The following is a 21,301-nucleotide window of genomic DNA, read 5'->3' on the forward strand; positions in this document are numbered from 1 at the left end:
CTTGGCCTGCACACCAACAGTGCAACTGGGGTCATGAGAGCGGTTACAGCCATTTTCAAGGCAACTGGACTATATGTGCCGCTATCACATTTTGCTCAGCTGGAAAGGACCGTATATACTCACCTCTTTATCTCACCATGCCCATTCATTACTCTTTTTCTTCCCCTTTCCACTCCCCTGGAGTAGAGTAGCAGGCTAGAGCATGAGATCGCTTCAGCCGACCTCTCTGCCTTTCTGTAAATAAACCTGTCTCAGGCTCTCTCTCTCTCTCTCTCTCTCTCTCTCTCTCTCTCTCTCTCTCTCTCTCTCTCTTTCTCTCTTACTTGTGCATGCTTCTGTAAATGCCATTCAAACTTCTACAGCCATAAGCGTGTAGGAAACCGTTCGGCCGGTGCGGCATCCCTGTATTTGAAGGACTGATACGATCAGCCGTGATAGATCGTTGTCCCGACATTTTCACCTCATTAAATGTTTATCATCGCTTCCATAAAGAGCATCGAATGATGAAGAAACCAACGCGATATCCGCCCAGGAGAAAGGCAGAGAAACATCCTCTTGCAAAGGACCGCTCTATGGCCCCGTCAAACCAGTTTGCTATCCTGATCCTCACCCGCAAGCCACGCTTCTCGCTGCCTGTTAAAATCTTGAGTTGTAATTATAGTGCACAATCGATATGAGTCGGCCTGTTTGGGCACATCCACTTGATGTGGGGTAATCTTGGCGTGTTCCCATGCCAGATGCATTCGTCAGTGTATCGAGTGTCAGTACGGCTAAATGAATACGGCTTTGGGCACGTGCGTCTTGCACATATGTCGGAAAACTCACTCGTAAGTCGACTGGCTCAGGCTTACTCAGACTCAAATCGAGCTGCGAGTCTGTGTCTTGGTGCGTCTAGGTAAATAAATCTTCGGTGAGGCCGAGTCCGTGAGTCTCGAGAGTAAAATATATTTCTGGAGCGAATCCGAGGGACCTTTACTTTTTGTTGCTGACTTAAGGTCTTAATAAATGCTCACAATATTGATCTTCCGAATTGCTTTTATCTTTGTAGTCAATAAAATTTGTACTCAAGTTTATTCGCACATATCTGAGTGCACTATCAGTCAAGCGCATTTAGCCTCAGTCTTTATTAATCAGAGGCAGGAGTCAGAGAGAAGCGTGCCATGAACCCCCTCCCCCTCCCATGTCCCACAAATTTATTCACGTAAAGTTTTTGATAAAAATTGTTTTGTGTGATTCGAGTATTTCATAATGATGTCCTTACTGTACTGAAACTACAAATAACTCGCATTTCAAAGTACAAGATCCAAATGTGTATTTCAGTACACCTATCATGTGAGATGTTGCCGCTAGAGAGAATAGACACCATGATTGAAAAGGCTAATTTAACGCCAACTGACTAATGATTCGACTCACACGGAGTAGGGTGAAGGTAAATGAGTACGGCTGAGTGGGCTTGAGTCTGAGCGAGTACGGTTGGGAAAGCATTTAGGGAGTCTGAATTCGAGTGAGTCCTAAGAGCAAAATATATTTCCCGGGTGAGTTTGAATGAGTTTCCAATTTTTTCGCCGACCTGTATGGTGCCTTGTGTCTGTGTTCGAAGCCAACCTCTGTCCTGTTAGCTGTTTAAATTTGAGTCCTCCAAATACTACTATAATTAGTGGTGCTCGAAGTCCAACGCAACAGGTACTTTTCGAAAGATGCCGTAAAACTCGAATAGCCTTCGATTTGCAGCTTGTATTCTGCAGTTTCCAGTTTGTTTTGCAATTGCAAGTTCGTAAAAATAACACATGTGACAACGGCCGGCAGAAAAATGTTTCACACACAACGCCATGGCTACTTGCAGCGCTATCACTTTCACGTCTAAATGCATATACCCCATGAAGTGGATGGAGGGACGGCCGCCGCTGTGGCCGAGTCGCATTGGGGGCGTTATATTGGAGTCATCGTTTCGTTCATTTTATTTATATTTACATCATAAGCACTACAAAAAAGCACCTTGGCTTACTTGTCTGTTTGTTCTCGTTTAAAGCTGTCCTTTCTTTCGTGAAGCAACGGGGTCAGCGAGATTTTTGTGCGGCGTATACATGTATTCGTATTGCGAACGCGCAATATGACACACTGGCTTCTGTCTCACTCGATGTGTGTGTTGAAAAAACACGTCTGGGGTCAGAAATTGACTTGTCTATTATTAATTTCATGAAAAATCGATCACATTGGGAATATACCGTACGTAAGTGCGAAGCTAAAAGCCAAGCATTGTTCTGCGAGTTAACGACAACAGACAGCTTTGCACTGCGAAAAAGAAATTAGGCAAGCTAAAAAAACAGTGACAATGAAAGAAGAACTACCAACTGCCAGACTAAAAGGTATGCGCGATATTTGTGCACGAAGTTAGCTTTGCAAGTGCGAATGAGAATGAAGTGCAGTAACAGTAAGAAGTGCAGGTCCGCAATGTGTCGCTTTCAGAGCACACTCCAAGTCCTCTTCCGCTTATCTCTTGATTTTTCTATAAGGCGTTTATGTATAAACTCTCCACGTGTCCCTTTTGGGCTGCACAAATAAGCGCAATTTGCCCCTCAATTACCTCTAATTTTACATAACGCTTTGTATATAAATGCTTCTCACAAAGCGTTCATAGCCAATCTCGTTGTAGAAACATCGGCATATAAGAATCCACATGTGGCCAACCGAACCGAATTCCGTCACCATAGCAACCGAAGCTTGCTCGTTGCTATAGAACAGGATTAGTCAGATTGCCCACCCCTTGGAGTTTCGATTTGAGTCACTAAGGTACAACCGTTGGACCCAGTACCAAAGCACTCGGTGTCGATTTCTACACATAGCGCGAAACTTTACTCACCTGCACTAGCAGTCGCCGGGAGCCTCCAGCGTAGGTGCAACGCTGACGAATAAAAAGTTCCGACTTTGGGCGCCAAGCTACCGCTGGCGCGGTGTTATCTCCGGCAGCGCTTGTAAAGGATGCAGTCGCTCGCCGCAGCGGTCCTTCCGTCAACGAGTGAAGGGATAAAAAGAAAGGAGCGGTCGTTGCACGAGCAGCACAAAATGAAAGAAGAACAACACGGCCGGGGGATGCGAGAAAAAAATGACAGATTACAACGTGAGACACGGAAATCTGCACTTCCACTCCGCAAGCGAGTGCCACACACCTCCTCACTCGATGTCGACTGCTAGGCGTTTCTGTCGTTGGCAAGGTTCACGCTATTCTTTCCATCGCTGCCACAGGTCCCCAAATGTAAACGCTTTGTCAAACGTGTACGACGCCAAAGTGCACTGCGATCGTCTCCTCCAAAGTACACCTCATGAATACCACGTGCTCCTCTCCCTACCAGACGCCCAGCCGTCGCTGCTGGGCACACGGCGATTAAAAGAGACACGCTCAGCTGTTGCTAACAGCACGGACGAAACGGAGGAAGCTGAGGGGAAAAAAATAAAGAAGTGCTGGGAGAGGAGATTGCGATGCATTTGAAAGAGAGTGAGAGAGTTTTCCGCCGTACCCCTCTTGCCTAGGTCACTCTGCTCTTGCAGAACAGCTGTTGCGCACTCGCCCACGCGAAGTGGCATGCAGTCGCCCCGGCTGCCGCCGCACCGCTGTGGCGTGAATTCAAGCCGATAACAGATAGCTCGAGCGCTGCAGCATTTTCTCCCGGGGCAGCACAATCTCGAGAACTCTCGAATCGACGTCGCCGCGGAGAGGAGCCGTTGTGGTTGAAAGGATCCCACGATTACACGAGTCCAGCTCGGATGACTCGATATGAGGCAGTCAGACGCGTTGCTACTAGCTAGAACCTAAATTAGACGGGGTTCAAGGTCCTGCTCTCCCGCTGCATATACTAACTTACGCAGTACCTCTGAGGTGAACAACGAATGTCGACATGCAACCTGAGAAGTCAAGGGCACTTACTAAGCTGAAAAGGGCTTATCACCAGCAGACCCTATCATCGAGGGCACGTTATGCTGACCGCATAAAACGCACTTCACTATCTGCTGGCTCAATTTTTGTCTAATATTTCCAGTTTCGTCCTAGAATGCCTTCATCTTTCAACATTTTCTCCAGACTAATTACGCTTTACCCCGTCTGCGTTTTCGCCCGCCTGCTGTCTGCCGAACGCCTGCATGTATGACACGAGTTCAATTCCGTTCACTCCATTTTAATGTACACGTTCTCCAGTAAGAAGAACATTCTCAAACTCCATTGTGCTAAAAGATTTGTTTCAATCGGCTTTACGAAACTGTCTAGGTGTCTTCGTTTGGTAAGAGTGAGCTGATGGATGCTTAACATTGTCACGCGACGCTTTCTTTTATTATTTTTCCTTCCTTCATGCGTGCGTGCGCACACCCATCCCGAGGAAAAATGTAAGTTGTAAACATGTTTGTTTTATGTAGCAGACATTAATATTTCGTCGTATAGAGGCTCATCGTATTGTAAGACTCCTCAAAAGTCCTTCTTTGGAATTTCGAAAGTGCAAGATTATTGTTCTTATGGGTCCATCTCTAGGATGTCGACGGTATGCAAATGTGAAGCGCTGCTACGCTTCATGGTTCTTTTCAACGATATTGTTATACGCCTGCCGGTATATCCTGTACCTTTATGTTGCCCCATAAGTTGCAAGAATCCACTGAGCCGATTCACGAGTACGGCCTGCCGGCAGGCGTGGATTCATGGGAGAGACTGGACCACACTTCTGAAGTTTGTGCATGCAGCCACGCGCGGAGTATGACATATAATCAACTCCTGAATTCCTTCTACTCAACTGTGACGATGTCATCACAATTCTGACTGGGACGTAAGAGTCAATTTCATGTAATTGTTATTCTTGTTGACTGCACAACTAGTATACAAGTACTCAACATCAGTATCATAAATCACCGTCTCAAGGTCAGACCCACTTTTTTTATGAAAGGTCTGAACCATAAAAAAGTTTTGCTCAGCCATAGGCGTGCCGCTTCCAAGGGGGAAGGGAGGCGCCTCCCCCTAATCACATAAAAGGGACGGGAGCAATGTCAACTTGATACATTGACGTATATAGAGGGGGCGCTGCGATTAGGGGGGGGGGGGGGCAATTAAGCGCTATACATTGACATAAGAGGAAGGAAGCTGCATGCGAGGAACCTTCACCTCCCTCCCCTTGAAGGGGACCTTGTGCACGCCCAAGCTCTCAGCCGTCCTTGCGGTTACGTTTTCAATATCCTGATAGTCATACCGTTACTATAGCCAACACCTTTAAAAAAGGCGCTGCTTTAACCGAGCATCGTTATCTGTCCCACGCAAAGCAATGCCCTATCCAGGCCCATTAATCTCTATTACCCTCAAGTTTCTGACCTACATGTTAGTACTGGCAGAATACAATAGTTGTGCACTTTCCGCTTTATGGATAGCAGCGAATTGCGTGGCACAGTATTGGAATGCTTGCCGAATTTCCTTTCAGGCTCCCTTGTCAGTAATTGACTCGTACAGACTGCAGAGGTTGGTTGCCAACCCCGAACTCTCACCGGCTATTGAACATCACCTTTGCCTTCCGCGCATTCATATCTAACCCCACTGAGGAACTTTCTCGGTTCAAGTTTTCGGTCACTTTTAATAGCGAAGCTTCTTGTCAAAGCTTCGCTTGTCCGGCGAACCAAAAAACTATTATGATCATAATCGGGTACGTGCCCCATAAATTGCGTAAATCCCCCCCTCCGTATACTCACCACTGGTCCACTCGAATGAATAGGCAATAGTTGGCCCAACAACAAACGGCTGCGAAGCGACGACGGTGAGCAGAAGACCCCGAATACGTACAACGATAACAAAGCTTGGTAACAGGGGAGGCAACGACGTGCCCATAGCTCTGTGAGAGGTGCGAACACCTATCTTCAGCCATAGTTGATGTCTGTGGAGCTTGGACATCCGTGTCTGTGACTGTCTGTGCTTTAACTTGAAGCTCCCTGCGCTTATAGATTCAAGGTATAAGCACCTAGCGAGCATCACCTAGTTAAAGCCTATAGCAACGTCCCAGAAGCCAACCTATGTAGAAACAACCTAAAAGTAACCAGATTAGTCTTCAGAATCCTGCAGTCTCACTGTTTCAAGCCTTGTGAGGCTTAGTACAAGCTTCGATAGCTCTCTTTATTTTAATAATTCATCCGCATCATATCTGAAAAGAACAACGTCAGCAAATCGCAGTTTGCAACGGTACTCTCCGTTATTCTTTTTCCATATTCCTTCCCAATCCAGTCATGCGAATAACTCTAACGATAATGAGCAGAGTTTTGTCTTGGCGGGTGCAAACCAGTTTTGCATTGCGGCTCTAGAGGAAGGATCCCCTGCCCCACAGCTCTAGTGCCGCAATGTGAGCTCCGGCGTATAGCTTAGGAGGGGACAAGTGCTGGTGCGGCTTAAGGCGGTGAGTGCCCCTTTTGCAACCCCCTGCCGACGCCGATGCTAACGATGGAGTAATGACAGTTGTGAGATCGAACCTCCTTGTCTGACCCCTTTCTCTACCAGGGCTGGGATGAGACACTCAGAAAAGTATTCCGGAATAGAGATATCTAAACACATGTGCTGGAAGCCTAAGTACAGATGCTGAGATACGTGTGCCTGTGACGTAACGAGGTAATTCGGAGATACTTTAGCCAACAGACGAAAAATATATCACGGTACACAGGTACAACAAAAACAGATACTGAAAACATTTCTATTCTTCAAGGTTGCTGATGCTCCAGAAAGATATCTAAGTGCAGTGTATTATATGCTGCCGCACTGCATTAAAATCGAGAAGTCAAGCACGACGCCCAAATGACTAATCTCCATAGACGAGCCAGAGCTCATCTATGGAGCTCTGGCTCGTCCTCAACACAAAACTCGCTAACAAGGAATGTCTCCCTGCCGCTGCAGCAGCCGAGCACAAATTGGTGTTATGGTGAATAAATACCGCCTTTATGGACATAAAGTCCTTTAGAATGGCGATATCCCGTCCCTTCACCACTTGCCCTATATAGCCGGCCGGCGACACACCTTCGTTTGGCTTAGCACAAAAGGCCATTCCTTTCTCCCGCTGAAAACACGCCTGCTCATTTCAACTACCACAAAAAAAAAAACAGCAACGACTACGCCATGACATCTACGCTACCGCAGTGTGATCTATACGTCGTAAAAGTATGGCACTACTGAAATACAAATATGCCCCGCCGCGGTGGTCTAGTGGCTAAGGTACTCGGCTGCTGACCCGCAGGTCGCTGGATTGAATCCCGGCTGCGGCGGCTGAATTTCCGATGGAGGCGGAAATGTTGTAGGCCCGTGTGCTCAGATTTGGGTGCACGTTAAATAACCCTAGGTGGTGGGAATTTCCGGAGCCCTCAACTAGGGCGTCTCTCAAAATCATATGGCGGTGGTTTTGTTATCTCGATACAGAAATAAAGATACTCAATTGTATTCAGATACGCAAGAGTACCACTAAGATATTCTTCCGGCACTCTTTGTATTGTGGTATTGCCTAGTCTTGTTCTCCGTCAATAACAAGGGAAGAAAACCAAAGAATAGAACGAGACTGCTGCAAACGCATGCAATGTCAAAGACAACCTTATATTTCCGCTGCAACAGAAGGGTTCCACGAAGAGAATCCTTTTACCTGAACACTTGGAGTCGGAAGGGGGGGGGGGGGGTGTTGCAAAAGGGCCCTTGCCCCTCGTAAAACACACCATCACATGCTCAAGACTCAAGCTAAACCAAAGCACCCCCCCCCCTCTCTCCCCACAGCCGCTATGCAACACGGGTTTGCAACCCCCAAGACCAAATCCTGCCGACGCCGGAACCAGTGCACTCGCACTCGAATTTCTTACATAATGTCAGCACTGTTTAGGGAGTCCCCCATATCACAGGCCTGCATGTGATGGCCACGTGCGTGGAGCAAAGAACTCGTGGACACAACACCATGTTGCAGGTAGTTCGGGGGTAACACACCGTAACAGACGGTAGATCAACGGTGGCGAGTCATATCTGCCGAACAACCCTTAACAAAACGTGGACATTGTTTGTATTTATGGCTCTCACTCCTTCAGGCACGCGCTCATAAAACCAAGCGCTGTCGCTAGCACTCGTTTTTAACAAGCGTGCACAAGTGCTATTTTTCCTGTAATGGCGCGGCGCTTCAGACACGACAATGTGATTCACTGCTGGGTAAGCGCACGCATAACTGCGTCACGTGCGTCTGACGAAGTGAAATTGGACGCAGCAGCGGTGAGACCGCGTCACCGAAACCTTTGGCGATCGCGTGCTCTTGGGGCGATGAATCGGGGAATAGACTCCATCATTTCCCTCACTTATGCCGCGTGTGTTCTCGCACGAAACGAGAGCGCGTTTTAGGTGCGCACGTTAGACGCGCGCAGGGGCGGCGCCAGGATTCATTTACCGAGGGAGAGAGGCTGTTGCTCCCTTCCTCCGCTGGCGACAGCAATACACATACTTGAACTAAAAAAAAAATCAAGGCAGCTTCACAGTGGTGCCGAACAACACTAGCGTCGCCGGAAATTTTTTTCACAGGGGAGAAAGGGATTCGTTATACTTTATGCATGTTTGATGTGCATGCGTTTGTATGAGGGCGTCTAAATACATATGCAAGTTTCAGGCGGGCAAGGGGGGGGGGGGGGTTCAAATCCTGCCAATGCCACACCACTCCACAGTTTCCAACAATATTTTCAAAAGCAAACTATTGCCTGCGACCGTTCAGCAACCATATGGAAATTGATGGAAATGTTTTCTTGTGATGTACTTTACTCACTATGCAAATGTCATCTCAATCTAAAAATTCCCGCATATCCACGAAGTGAATGATGATGAAGGTGCTTGCTCCAGAGATTAAATCCGGTAAACCATGAATCCTCTGCACATATGCTCAATCATTATTATAAAGAAGTGACACGAGAGTTGTGGTGTGATTGTATATACACGTTATACACACAATGTTTGTTATTTACATATAAATGTACTATATACAGATATTTACATCGTGATGCAGTATGTACATTTTATTCGAGGGTTTATTTACGCATCACATAAGCTCGGAGGAACGTTTTCCTTTTAGTATTGTGGCTTTGTGGTCCGTAAAGTACAAAGCCAGAGGATCTTGAATTATAGGACGTAGTGGAAAGTTCGAGAAGGGTCCTGACGTTGAGCCCACGCTGCAGCCGCATTGCGAGCCCTCCGCGCTGCCACATTGGCTTCTGCCATGTTCATAGTGGGACGCGCTGAGAGCGAGCGCTATATATGGGCGCGGCCACCTAGCGGTAAGAACCAAACTAGAGCACGCGCCAAGAGTGGAGAGAGCGTCGCCTGAACGGCGGCGCGCCATCTATAGTGACCGCTCTTGAAACGAAGGGCACAGCTGCGCCTCTAGCGGGAGCAATGAGCACTACCGTACACACCGGCAGAACGACGAGAGACAACCCACCAGCAAAAGGAGCAAGCTCCCAAAGCCCGCACCCGAAGCTCTCAGATCACTTATGCTTGCCGCCCAACAAGTGAATACCTCTGGATGGCTGCCTCTCATAGCCTCATGTATGGCCATCTAAATGGCTGTCTCATGGCTATTTCAATTTCTCATCGCCCGCGGGGCGACCCAAGACGGAATGCAGACCCAGGATAGCTTCCTACTTGGGTCAACGCGGCTGAGAACTGTAAAGAATGCGGCATACGATGGCAAAACTGCAATTTTACGTACATTATGATATTTGGACTACCTGAGATTTTTGTGTCCAATAGACGCATGTTCTGCAAGCATGACCCACGCAAGCACACAACACACGCTTTCCGCACTCTCTCGCCCATCTTCACCAGAATGTGGCCGCCCTTACTACGATTTGACCCCTGCCCAGCAGCACTAAGGTCCCCATGACAGCAAATGAACTTCACGAATTAGATATAATAAAGCCTGTTATTGAACATTCCTGCGAGCCAGGGCACAGCAACTTTAGCGCAGGAAAAGTGCAGTAAACGATATGTTGCCCCAATCGGTGCAAACCTTGGAAAACCTTTCATTTTAGTATGGGGAACAGGAATTATGACGGATAGTGATAAACTTCTTTTATAATATAGACTTGAGCTCATGTCAAGGTATCACATTCCGCGATGTCACTTTATTTACAAGTTGAAGCTATGTACATATATTGGGGAGTATCGGGAGACAGCGGCTCATTTAGCCGTCACTTTCTAAACAGGAACACCGGTCATGACCTACGCAGAACATGCATAGTTCTTCAGAGAATTCATACTAATTATGGTATGGAAGCAATTGATCACCAAGTCATGAAATTATATAATGAGCACCGTCAAATAATAGAATTGGCACGATCATGCACCAACTCTAAATATTTTTAATAAAAAACTTGGTGCTTCAACATTTAGCATAAATTGATATTTTGTGCACGGTTGATTGGACTGTAGTCTCCCACACGATGTGTGTATATGTGTGTGCATATACGTGTGTGTGTGTGTGTGTATGGATAATATATGTGTATGTATATGAATGTATATACGGGTGTGTAAATGCATACGTGTATGTATAAATCTACAAGCGCATTTGGATGATTTTCTTATTCTTTGCTTTTTTTGTGCACAGATGGGTCAACTGTGTCAAATAGTATTACTTGTTACTCTAGGCATCTTTTAGTGCAGAGTTCTGTTGTCAAGCTGATGGCTGCTTTTGTGAATATGTATATCTCATAATTTTTTTTTTCGATTGTATATTGTGAATGTCAATTTAGCACTAGCGCTGTTACGCCCAGCGCGAGCAGGACCTCGTCAGGAGGCAAACCACCTCCTTTTGTCCTGACCACGGGCAATGGATAATGAAATAAATGAAAATTCTGGTACTAGTACAAACTGTGGATCAAATCACCTCTCCGTAATTTTACAAAGAGATTCGCCGTTTCTTTTACATCCCCTCATTTTGACAAAAATGATGGAGTCACTGAATCATGAACAAAAGAATTTCCGTAATATTTTGCCACAAAGCCGTTACGTTACTCTATGATGTGTGCAACTGTACTTTTTGAAAGCAATGAATAGTTTTTGTTTACAATGCATGTGAAGTGCAGGGGTGAGAGAGAAATAATAAGAAGAAAGGTGGGAAGGTTAACCAGGGCTGAGCCCCGGTAGGTTACCCTGCACTGAAAAAGGGAAGAGGAGGAATCAAAGTTATAGAGGAGGTGAAAAATGTCACTGACTGAGCCGATGCGTTACAGGCATTGCCTTACAGTAAATGTACATAAGTAGACTCAGATTGCTTTATGCAGCAAACCGTAATTTTGTACATACTTTGTTCAAATCACAGTCAGTAGAAACTTGACCTTACCCCTAAGCGACATGGAATTTCTGGCAATGATATTGGAAAGGCGGGCCCATGGAATTATAGTACACATGCACCTCTAACCTCGTTGCATGCCGACACACAAGAATGCTTTTTTTCTCGAGAGCGTACTATAACTTTAATGTCTACCTGCGAGATACAAGTATCGCATAGAAAACAAACCGCAGGAACATAAACTTGACTAACAAAACACTACTGTTGCTTACACTTGTCTGTTTCCCAACGTGACAGCGTATAATCGATACCATGTTCCTCTAACACCGTCTCCAGCATAAGACTTATCGAACCTTTATCACCTCTAATCATATCGACAACTGTGACAAAAAATATTCTATGACATTTACCGAGTTGACTTCATTTGACCGAGATACTCAAGATATGACTAGTGAGGCTCATATTACAGACACTCCAACAATTGTTACGAAAATTGATGTCAGTTTTTCTAATTTAAAACGTTTTCCCGCTTGAGCGTATGCATTTTTTTATTGGTTCGAGACATTTACTTAACGTAACAAATGCAGAGAGCGAAATAAGCTAAAGAGAAAAGTGATTATTTCCATAGAGATGAATTACTCTTTTACGATACTAAAAACACCACCATCGCTAATAAAGAGAACGCACAAAAACGAAATGCGAGTGGCAATGTTACCCTGAAATTCCCGCACCAATCACCATGCCGTCGCCGATTTTGACGGCATCTACCGGAGCCTTCGTACCTTCTCAGTTACCAGTAAAACCGAAGTATGTGGTCATCTGAAGCAGCCAGAGACTCAACATAACCCGTCTTACGAACTTTCACAGAGCACATGTGGCCAAAATAAGGATGAAAAAAAAAAACACTTTCAAATCTGTGATGGCATCCCCGGAAATTACGGCGGGAAATTTAAGTGAAACTTTTGCTATTTATCTCTTCATCTGTTATTAAAACTATGGTGGTAAATAAAACGACACTAAAGATTTCAGAGTATAAGTTATCAGTATTGCCTAATTTATTGCTTCACAATACAGCACCTTTAAGCTTAAAAGTTGATAGTTAAACAACATAGTCTACATTAAGCTGAGAACATAGCGAGATGCGTGTAGCCTGCATAACAAAGAGCCACACGAGCACTAAGTAGCAGCACTGCTGCTACAGCAGCTCTCTGTAATCAAAATAAAAGGAACCAGTATCGCCACTAGGGCAAGGCAGTGAATGCAATAGGAACAACGTCGAAAGCAGACGTGCCAACCCCACAGTTCTTAAAGTACTACAGGAGATGACAAAAAATACTAAAACAAAGTATAAAAATACTAAAATAGCACTTGATTTTCCAAAAACTGGCTTAGATGAATGCAATACAGAAGAAGCATTACACAAAAGAGGCGCAAAAAGTGCTCAAGTCTCGGAAGTGGAGGGGTGGGCTAGCATAGAGGCCGTGGCAGCCTTGGCCTTCCTCAGAAAGTCCTTGTCAAAGACCTGTACGTGGCACTTTCCCAAGTGTGACTGGGCACATCTTGCGACAAGCAACTGCTACACAGTCTTTTTCGACATAGAGACATGGAACTGGGTGTGCGCCTTTTTCACTTTGCTGAAGACTCTTTCACACTCCGCATTACTGTGCGGGAGTGTTAGAACCCCCAACATAAATTTTGAAAGTCTGGCATACGTAAAGCTGCCATCTAATTCTCGTAAACCGAACACCGCCCGCCATTGCTCCTCAATCTGCTGCTGTTTAGGTACTTCAGCGGGTAATTCTTCCAACTGAAGACGCGTGAACTCTGCCTGAATGTCATACAGAGAAGAATTCACATCTTGCAACTCTTGAAGTGGTAGCAGCACTGGGAAGCAGTTGATTAAGTACTTGACATCAGAAAACCTGGCCTGTTCAATGGACGCAAGCCTTGCTACTTCTGCACTCTTCAACAGCTAAAACTTCAGCAGAAATTTCAGGATCATGTACTCTATTGCTGCACGAAGAATCTTCTTGTATGTGTAAAAAACTCTAGCCTAGCTTCTTTTTTTTAGGCCTTCCCAGGCCTGTGTGGTCAGACTAGCAATTACAATATCTTTATTATCTCTTTGGCTGATGGAACATTTGTGGTCAGACTAGCAATTACAATATCTTCATTATCTCTTTGGCTGATGGAACATTTGTAGTCAACGTCAGCCAACACATCAGCTTTTTTGATCACTGAAGGTTTTACAAAACGCAGCATGATCTCTCTTAGCAAGTTACTAAGCACTTCATGCAGCAAGTGCACTTGAGGGGCTACAGACTGCAGGAACACATTCACATTTTCAAACTCTGGGATTACAGACAGCAAGAAGTCACAGTATACTCTATTTGCATCTGATGAAAGAAACATGAATAGCCTTTCTTCTCTGTTTAAGAGCTTTTCTGGACGGTTTTGGGTTCGCTTGGGAGCTGTATCCAACACGGGGACATTTGTGTCCAGTCTTAGGTTTTTTGCTCTGATGACAGCTCTCCGCTTCCTTTGCATGCTTCTGAAGGTCAGTGCGAAGATTACATGGCTTGCTGGGAAACTTGGAAACCTGCCCGAAGGGCCCTACTTCACTATGGAAGAAACTAAGGTAGCCACTGGTCAACAAGCAGTTTCAGGCTCCTTCCCAGAGAGAGCCACCTGGTGCTAACATGTTTTAAAGTTTTCTTGGCCTTTACATTGTGGAGAGACTGAAAAGCTTTCAGCTTGTCCATCCTTTTTAAGCTTTTCTCGAGGTAGTAGAAAATGTCACCTAGCACCTCATCCACATTTAGTGGAAGGCATGCTGAGATTTTCTGTCCAGCCAGATTGATCAAATGGCAACAGCAGCCCATGATGGCAATGTTCTCATGGCTTTGTTTCAGCACAGCAGCCACTCCGTTTTTCAATCCAACCATGACTGGCGCGTTATCACACGCCATGCCGATGCAGTTCTGGAGCGGCATCTTTTTGCTCGTTAGCGTGTCCACAAGCGCACCGATGTTTCGTCCCGTGGAGTTACCTCCGAGGGCCGACCTCGCGAGCAAGGCAGTGCGAACAGTACTATCACAGAACGTCACCACGATTGGATACAGTTTTGCATCGTTGCCAGCGTCATTGCTTCCGTCTGTGGCGACCGAGAACAGAGCGTGCTGCAAGTGACTTATCACTTCGTCGATAGCTTTATTGGCCATTTCCTTCACAATCGCCGTAGTCTTTGTACGGGCGCAGGCGTAGTTCTTAGCTTCCTTCGAGTCCGGAAACATTTTTCGAAAGAGGCCTCCGGCATGATCATCAGCCGTGAACGGCACGTTGTGTTCAATCAGGAACGCAGTAAAAAGGCACTCCGCTCGAGTTGTAGTAGCGAGATCCGCCTTGCTGAAGCTACCCTCCAAGTATCCCGTTAGAGTCCAAAGTTTCTCCGAGTCTTTGTGTTTCTTCGTATTCACATGTAGCAGAATATCCCGGCGACCAGCGAACGAAATGTTCACATCACAGCAGCACAAACTACAAAATGCGTATCGCTCACCTTTATGCGACCTCTTAATAAATGGAAAGTCAGTCGAATAGCTGTGAATAAAAACTTGAAAGTATTTCTTCTCAGACATCTCGTGAGCTGCTAGGACTGAACCATACGCTACCGCTCCGCAAAAACATGTGCAAGGCACTTCCCACAGCCAGCATGGTAACAAAGAAAGTCGAGCACATTTCCGCTTTCCGCGTAATGCCTTTTGGCTTTGGCTTTGACTCTGGATATAAGCCAATACTAAGCCAATACTGTGTTGCCTGCGTAACTCCACAAAAAAAAGCTAGATTCAGCTGTTGCAGTTGACTTCTTGAAGCAGCGCGTTCAGTTTGCGACCTTTTCGACCCGAAACATAAAAAATAGTAAAGTAATAGTTGTCATTACGATACTCGTAAAAATGTGCTGAAAATAGGGCACTTTAGGATAAAATTGTAAAACTTGGCAGGTATGCAAAAGTTATACAGATGTTAAAGCTAACAGCTAACTATAGGGACTAATCTGGCGTAACTACAAAACGCTGGTGTGTGGGAATACAGCCGCTCCAACAAGCGAAGTGGTTTTTGCGCTCTGTCCCAAACGAAGTAAGCGGGGACAGCATAGCATGGACAAATATATGAGCCGCCCATTGATACCTTCTAGAGATATATATAGGCGTGCACGGCCGCGGGCGATCACTCCCTGTAAGTAAATACGTATTTCCTCTCGGAGGCACGCAGCACCCCCACCCACCCCTCCTCCCATCTCTATGCGCCTTTCGCGCGATGAGACGTACAGGACGTTTCCTCTCAGCTTGAGGAGCCGTAGATGACAGCACTCGCAAGTAGAGCGATGTTGTCGTATACGCTCATCGTGCGACTGAGATGGCCAGTTCATCGAGCCTCTGTTTCAAGCACGTTCGTAGGCATCGCTTACGCGCTTTGCACCATACGTAGAACACACATTGCACGCAGGGAGATGCAATCGATTTAGACTTTACACTAAACATGACGGCGACGGCGAAAATTCGCCGAATGCGCCTACAATTGCATTCGCAATAATAAGCTGGATTATGTACCAAATGCCACGTCTAGAAGTTCTCAATTAGAAAACCAACACCATGAAATGTAGTGGTTCACCGGTATAATTTTAGCGCACAAAACCTTGCCCAGGATGTGATCTATACTACACACGCCCTTACTTCTCTTCCCGTAAATGTTTTGTCACATTAAGGGAAACCTTTGTTTATATATGCCTGCTGACGAGGAGCTTTCAATCAGGTATTTTTTAAGAACATATGAATCAATATTTGGCGCTGGAACATGAACTCAGCCTGACCAAGTTTGAAATTTTAAAACATTATTATTGCACATACAGCTGTCCTATTATAAAGGTTCATTTACATTCACATTTCAAGTGCAATTGGCTTTTGCCATTGTGTGTTATTCGTGCTAAGTCACCACAAACACAAAAGTTACAGGCCATACAAAACTCATTCAGTGATTAACAATATATACATCATTTATTTACACACATTGAAGCATCTTCCCCTCATACATTATATATACAAATGTACAACTTGCAATTATCTTGATTTGTAGCTATGCTATCGTAATCACTTCACTTGGAGCTTGACGCCAATGTTCATGGCAGCCAATTCTGCAACGAGATACCTGAAAACATACGGTATGCTTATGATTTCAATGAAATCGCTAGTCTGACAGGTAGGACATTTCCACTTGCGAACCACATCACTCTCCGCTTTGTCGACAACCGGCGACAGCATGCTCTGGCACTTGGTGCACATGTGAGCCTGCAGAAATGAAACAAAATTTCTACTAATTAGCAACGAGAGACAAAAATCTGAGCACGACCTTATAAAAAAGACACGAATAGTACTGCCTGATTATTACGTGCAGACATTAAATGCTCTATTTTGTAAATTTTCTCATTTGCCCTTCAGTAGTAAAAAAATAATGATTTCTATGCGTAGCACAAATAAAGCCTTAATCAAAGATAAACAACACTCAAAGGGACACTAAAGTCAAATAACAATTTACCGTATTTACTCGCGTAATCCTCGCATTCGCATAATTCTCGCAGCCCCGACATCGCCCGACAAAAAATACGATTTCTTTTTTTCTAGCGTGCGCCGTCTGGCGTCATCTTTTAAGCATAGAGCGTACTATTATTGCACCGAACTTCAATTTAATCCAATCCAATCCAAAGTGGCAAGTGCGCATTGCGGCGTGATTTGTATGTTGTGTCTGTAATCTTGTTACGTTATGGGGCGATATGGAAGCTACACGGCTGCTTTCATGTAGAAAGTGATTGATCGTGCACTAAACAACGGCAACAGGGCCGCCGGTAAGCCCTTCGGAATCGAGGAGTTTTGTGTTCGCTGCTGGTGATGGCAGCTGAAAGCCACCAAGACGCGTTGGGCCTGCCGTGTGCTTAAGACTGAGATTAATGATAAACTTTATTTCTTCAGAAGGAAACTGCGGACGATTCTGTTAAATAAACATCAGCCTAATACTGACATGCTACGCTTACCTTTTGAGGGCTCGTGTTGAGCGAGGAACGCCACTGCTACGCCCGCAACGCACACAAGCTTTGCGTATGGTATTCTAAATCTCGACTACCGTGTGAATTACGCACAACGCAGCATGACTAAACAAGTTCCAAGCATCTTTGACTTCGGCATACCAGAGACTTGTCAGAGCAGTTGAACAGCCTATCCTGCAGCAAGAACGATGCACCGTGAGCCAGCAGGGAGTCTCGCTCCATCTCCCCAAAACGGATGCCTCCAGCCCTCTTGCGTCCCTTTACTGGTTGATGGGTCAACGTGTCGACAGGACCAGTTGTTCGCACCTGCGAAAACATCAACCACCGACATGACACGTGATAAACCGGTCAACTGGAATGGGTTTGCTCATTGCCAAGACTTACTGCAATATAGAAGGAACTGTTAGAAGTACGGCTGCAACTAAAAATATTGTCCATAATAAATGTCACGGTTTTACGCCCCAAAACCAAATATAATAATCAGATGCCGTGGTGGAGGGCTCTGAAAATTTCCACCACCAGGCATTGTTTAACGTGCACCTAAATCTAAACACACGAGCCTCCGGCATTATGTCTCCATTTAAATGCAGCCACCACGACCGGAATTCAGTTGCACAACCTTTCAGTCAGCAGTCAAGCACCATAACTAGACTACCCAGCAGATTCAAGCATGATGTCAAGAAACTTCATGAGAATACCTGTTGGATTTGAAGAACCTAAGAGGACTTTATAATGGGGAGCAGAAGCAGTGAAGCACATAATAAAAAACATTCTTGCCTGGTACTTGTCAGCCACCATGTGCCTCAGCCTCTGGTAGTAAACAACTCCGAAAAAGATGTCAGCTTCCAATTCACGTCCATCCACACCCGAATACATGCGTTCGGTCCCATAGTAGTTGTAACCAGCTGTGACAAAACACCAAAATGCATCAATTCCATAAAAAGTAATTGTGTTTGCGCATATTGTACACGTGTTCAAAAAACTCTTGAAGCAAAATGCATCGTATGACTTGTATTGTTCTATAAGCTTCAGTTATCTCAGTAAATTATCAAAATAGTATGATGTATCATCAAGCAAAGAATGAAAACCTTATAATTTAGTTCTTGTTGAACCTGGCCTTGGAGATAGTACTACTTAGGCTTGATGTGATTGCAGAGTGTATCCAGACAACTCACTGCCAACCCGCCAATGCATGTAGTGCACATATAGAGTTAAACCTGCCTAAAACAAATTCCTCGATATTACGAAGTTTTTTTTTTATTCCCCACCGTTACTTCATAGAAGCACATGTATTTGCGACCTCTATCTAACAAAGTAACAGCGGAAGACTTCCTTGATGTAACAAATTATGGCCACAGTTGATCTAGGAATTTCGTCCCAAATTTTGTCATTTTGGCACGATCAATGCATCTTTCGCAAAGCAGCAGCGTGCACCACACGCTCGAGGACTCGGCGACTCCCAGGCAAGAGTGAGCACTCGTTGTTGCGTAAGGGTGAGCGCGAGGCAAACCTGTGCCCCTCGAGCCGAGGTATCCGCCATACTTGCCACATTGGGAGCATGCATGAATGTGCGGTCCCTCTTCCCTCTGAACTAAAAACGATAAAAAAAACCTACTTTTGCGTTCGCGTGTGCCACTCTTCGACTGCTTATAGTTAGGGTCAGATATGTGGAGTCGCTGCATATGGAGAGCATTTACCGAATAGTTTTTCGCAGTATTTGTGTTGTTCACTCTTCATTTTCGATGCCGTGCGTGCGTGCATGGAGTAGCATCGACGACATACAGCTTTGCCTTTTCTTAACTTTTTTCTCTTTTTCAAGTACAGACAACTGTGTCATTACTACCGAGGAGATGTCAGATCAGGCGCTGATAGAAACTGTCCGAGACCACTGTGACGACGCACTTCAAAGGTCGACTAGTCATGCGCTTCCGTTCTGCACGTGAGTTCGCGGGACAGTAGCCTCCACAACTAGCCGATCAGCTCTGGCAACAAGACTGTGCGTTGAATTCAATGCTATGAGTGCAATAGCAACAAATTGTAATGCTATACGAAGTAAGGCTGACAGCCAACTCTTCTGGATACGATATGGTGTAGCTCCTACAAAATTCTGGTGCAAACAAACAGTAATACAGCCATTCCAGAGGGAAATGCTCTTTTCACACAGCTACTTCGCATTGAAAGCAGTCTGATGGTTCCCGAGATAGCATGCGCACCAGCGATTGCCACCGCGCCCTTGAAAGCAAAGTTTACTGTTGCTACTTAAGCGAACCCCCTCCCCCTCAAGTGTTTTGTACATGCTCATACAAGACGGGTGGTTTTTCTTTCTGTTTGTACATTCCATGGCAGTTCTAACACGCGGGGGAGAGGGGGATGTTATCCTGTGCACTGTGCAGGCAGTAGAAATGGGCCAGCTCATTTGATCTCTGTTTCAGCAGTGCTTGCATGCTATTACCTGCTCGTTAAGGTAACAATGCGCAGGGGCATCAATTCGGACTCGTTACGGAACATAAAGGCGATGGCAAAAACCTGTCGAGAATGTCCATTTATTGCTATCGCAAAATTAACGCAGTTTTTCACCTCTAAAGTGTTCTGAGTGCGCTCTGTTTTCAGTTTCCCTTTTGTTTAATTTGTACATTTATTTTTTTGAATTCTCGTACTGAGCCTGCATATAACAAAATCCTCTTTATAACAATTTTTTCAATTTGACAATTTCATGATATCCAGGTTTAACTGTATTGCCACGCGTGTTTCTTATTTTCACTTGCTCATTATTGTTCGACAATGTACGCGATCCTTGTAGATCATTCTGTTAAGATTGCCCGCTAGATGCGAACACTCGAGATTATTCTAGAGCTTGCGCGAAGACCAGTGATAAAGCTGGAATATTCCATGACACATGTAAAAATACCGCCGCGCTTCACCACTTGTCAGACGATCGCCAGCTGACGTTGTGTTCACGCATGTATCAATGTCCGTACGTTGCTGTGATCTGACCTTCAGTTTCCTGGCCATAAGCATGGATGAATAAACTTTTCATCTGGACATCAAGTGTGCTCCCTTCGTCCACGTCATGACCCCGTGACAGTATACTACATTTAGTCATTTAATTTTTGCCCTGTATAGTTTGCACACTTTTAATACACCACCCTAATTTATGCAAGTACAACTTAATGTTTAAAAGTACATAAATGTATAATTTGCATTTTAGTCTCATGGGGAAGCATTGCACCTTTCTGAAGTAGTTCGCCGAAGTACTCGGATGCTGGCTGTTCTTCAGAGAACTTGAAAGGTGTAGCATCGTGCGCAACACCATGAAGCATAGATGACTTCCCAGCCATGCTTTCAATCATCATACCTAAAAAAAATTTGAAAATTCACAAAGCAGGAGTGTCAGAAACGATCAACTAATTTCTCGCTGTTCCTCTCAGAAGTACCATACTTACTCAATTGTAACGCGAGAGGCGACTTTTTATTATGTACAGAAAAAAAAATAGAAAGTGTGCGCACGATTGCGCTTTTAGAGAACCTGAATTTAAATAATTACAGTATTCAATTGTAATGTGAGGGAAGAATTCAAGCAGAAAATATCTTGAAAAAAAATTCTCACTACATCACTACATTAGAGTAAATACAGTATAAACTTTTCTACTCACGAGGGAGCACCTCCTTCCGCTCTAGGCAGTAGTGCACCAATACAAAGGCATGCTTTGCGGGGGAAAAACAGCAACCATGCGTATTCACAAGAGTAAGTTCATGATGGTGTTCAACCAGTCGGAAGCTCTTTGCAAAAAGGGTACTACGATATGCAGACAAAGTGGGACAATGGGTGCAAAGAAATGGGACTTGAGTGTGCACTATCCTTGAAGCCTTGAAGGGTTCTGCCTAATGACTTTTAAGTCGGCTGGTT

General features: G+C 45.0%; 2 protein-coding genes across 5 annotated transcripts in view; both read right to left on the reverse strand.

Annotated features, from left to right (window-relative positions):
• LOC142806591 (sodium/potassium/calcium exchanger 5-like) overlaps positions 1-3,717 on the reverse strand; it is a 51,631-nt gene extending 47,914 nt beyond the window's left edge. Inside the window, exons 1-2 of one of the 4 annotated variants that reach the window (XM_075891278.1) lie at positions 3,168-3,714; positions 2,861-3,003 (exon numbers count right to left, since the gene is read on the reverse strand). The gene's annotated coding sequence lies outside the window, so the exon portion shown is untranslated. Of the gene's footprint in view, positions 1-2,860 lie in introns of all 4 variants that reach the window. The other 3 variants (XM_075891280.1, XM_075891277.1, XM_075891282.1) reach the window with 3 other exon arrangements.
• A 12,607-nt stretch (positions 3,718-16,324) lies between these two features.
• Positions 16,325-21,301, reverse strand: part of Polr1B (RNA polymerase I subunit Rpl135) — a 65,215-nt gene continuing 60,238 nt past the window's right edge. The window contains exons 23-26 of the mRNA XM_075891283.1: positions 20,624-20,749; positions 18,172-18,299; positions 17,536-17,700; positions 16,325-16,642 (exon numbers count right to left, since the gene is read on the reverse strand). Of these exons, the coding sequence (XP_075747398.1) occupies positions 16,445-16,642; positions 17,536-17,700; positions 18,172-18,299; positions 20,624-20,749 (617 nt within the window). The 3' untranslated portion in view covers positions 16,325-16,444. The remainder of the gene's footprint in view (positions 16,643-17,535; positions 17,701-18,171; positions 18,300-20,623; positions 20,750-21,301) is intronic.

The sequence above is a fragment of the Rhipicephalus microplus genome, chromosome 1, assembly GCF_043290135.1.
Source record: "Rhipicephalus microplus isolate Deutch F79 chromosome 1, USDA_Rmic, whole genome shotgun sequence".
NCBI lineage: Eukaryota > Metazoa > Arthropoda > Arachnida > Ixodida > Ixodidae > Rhipicephalus > Rhipicephalus microplus.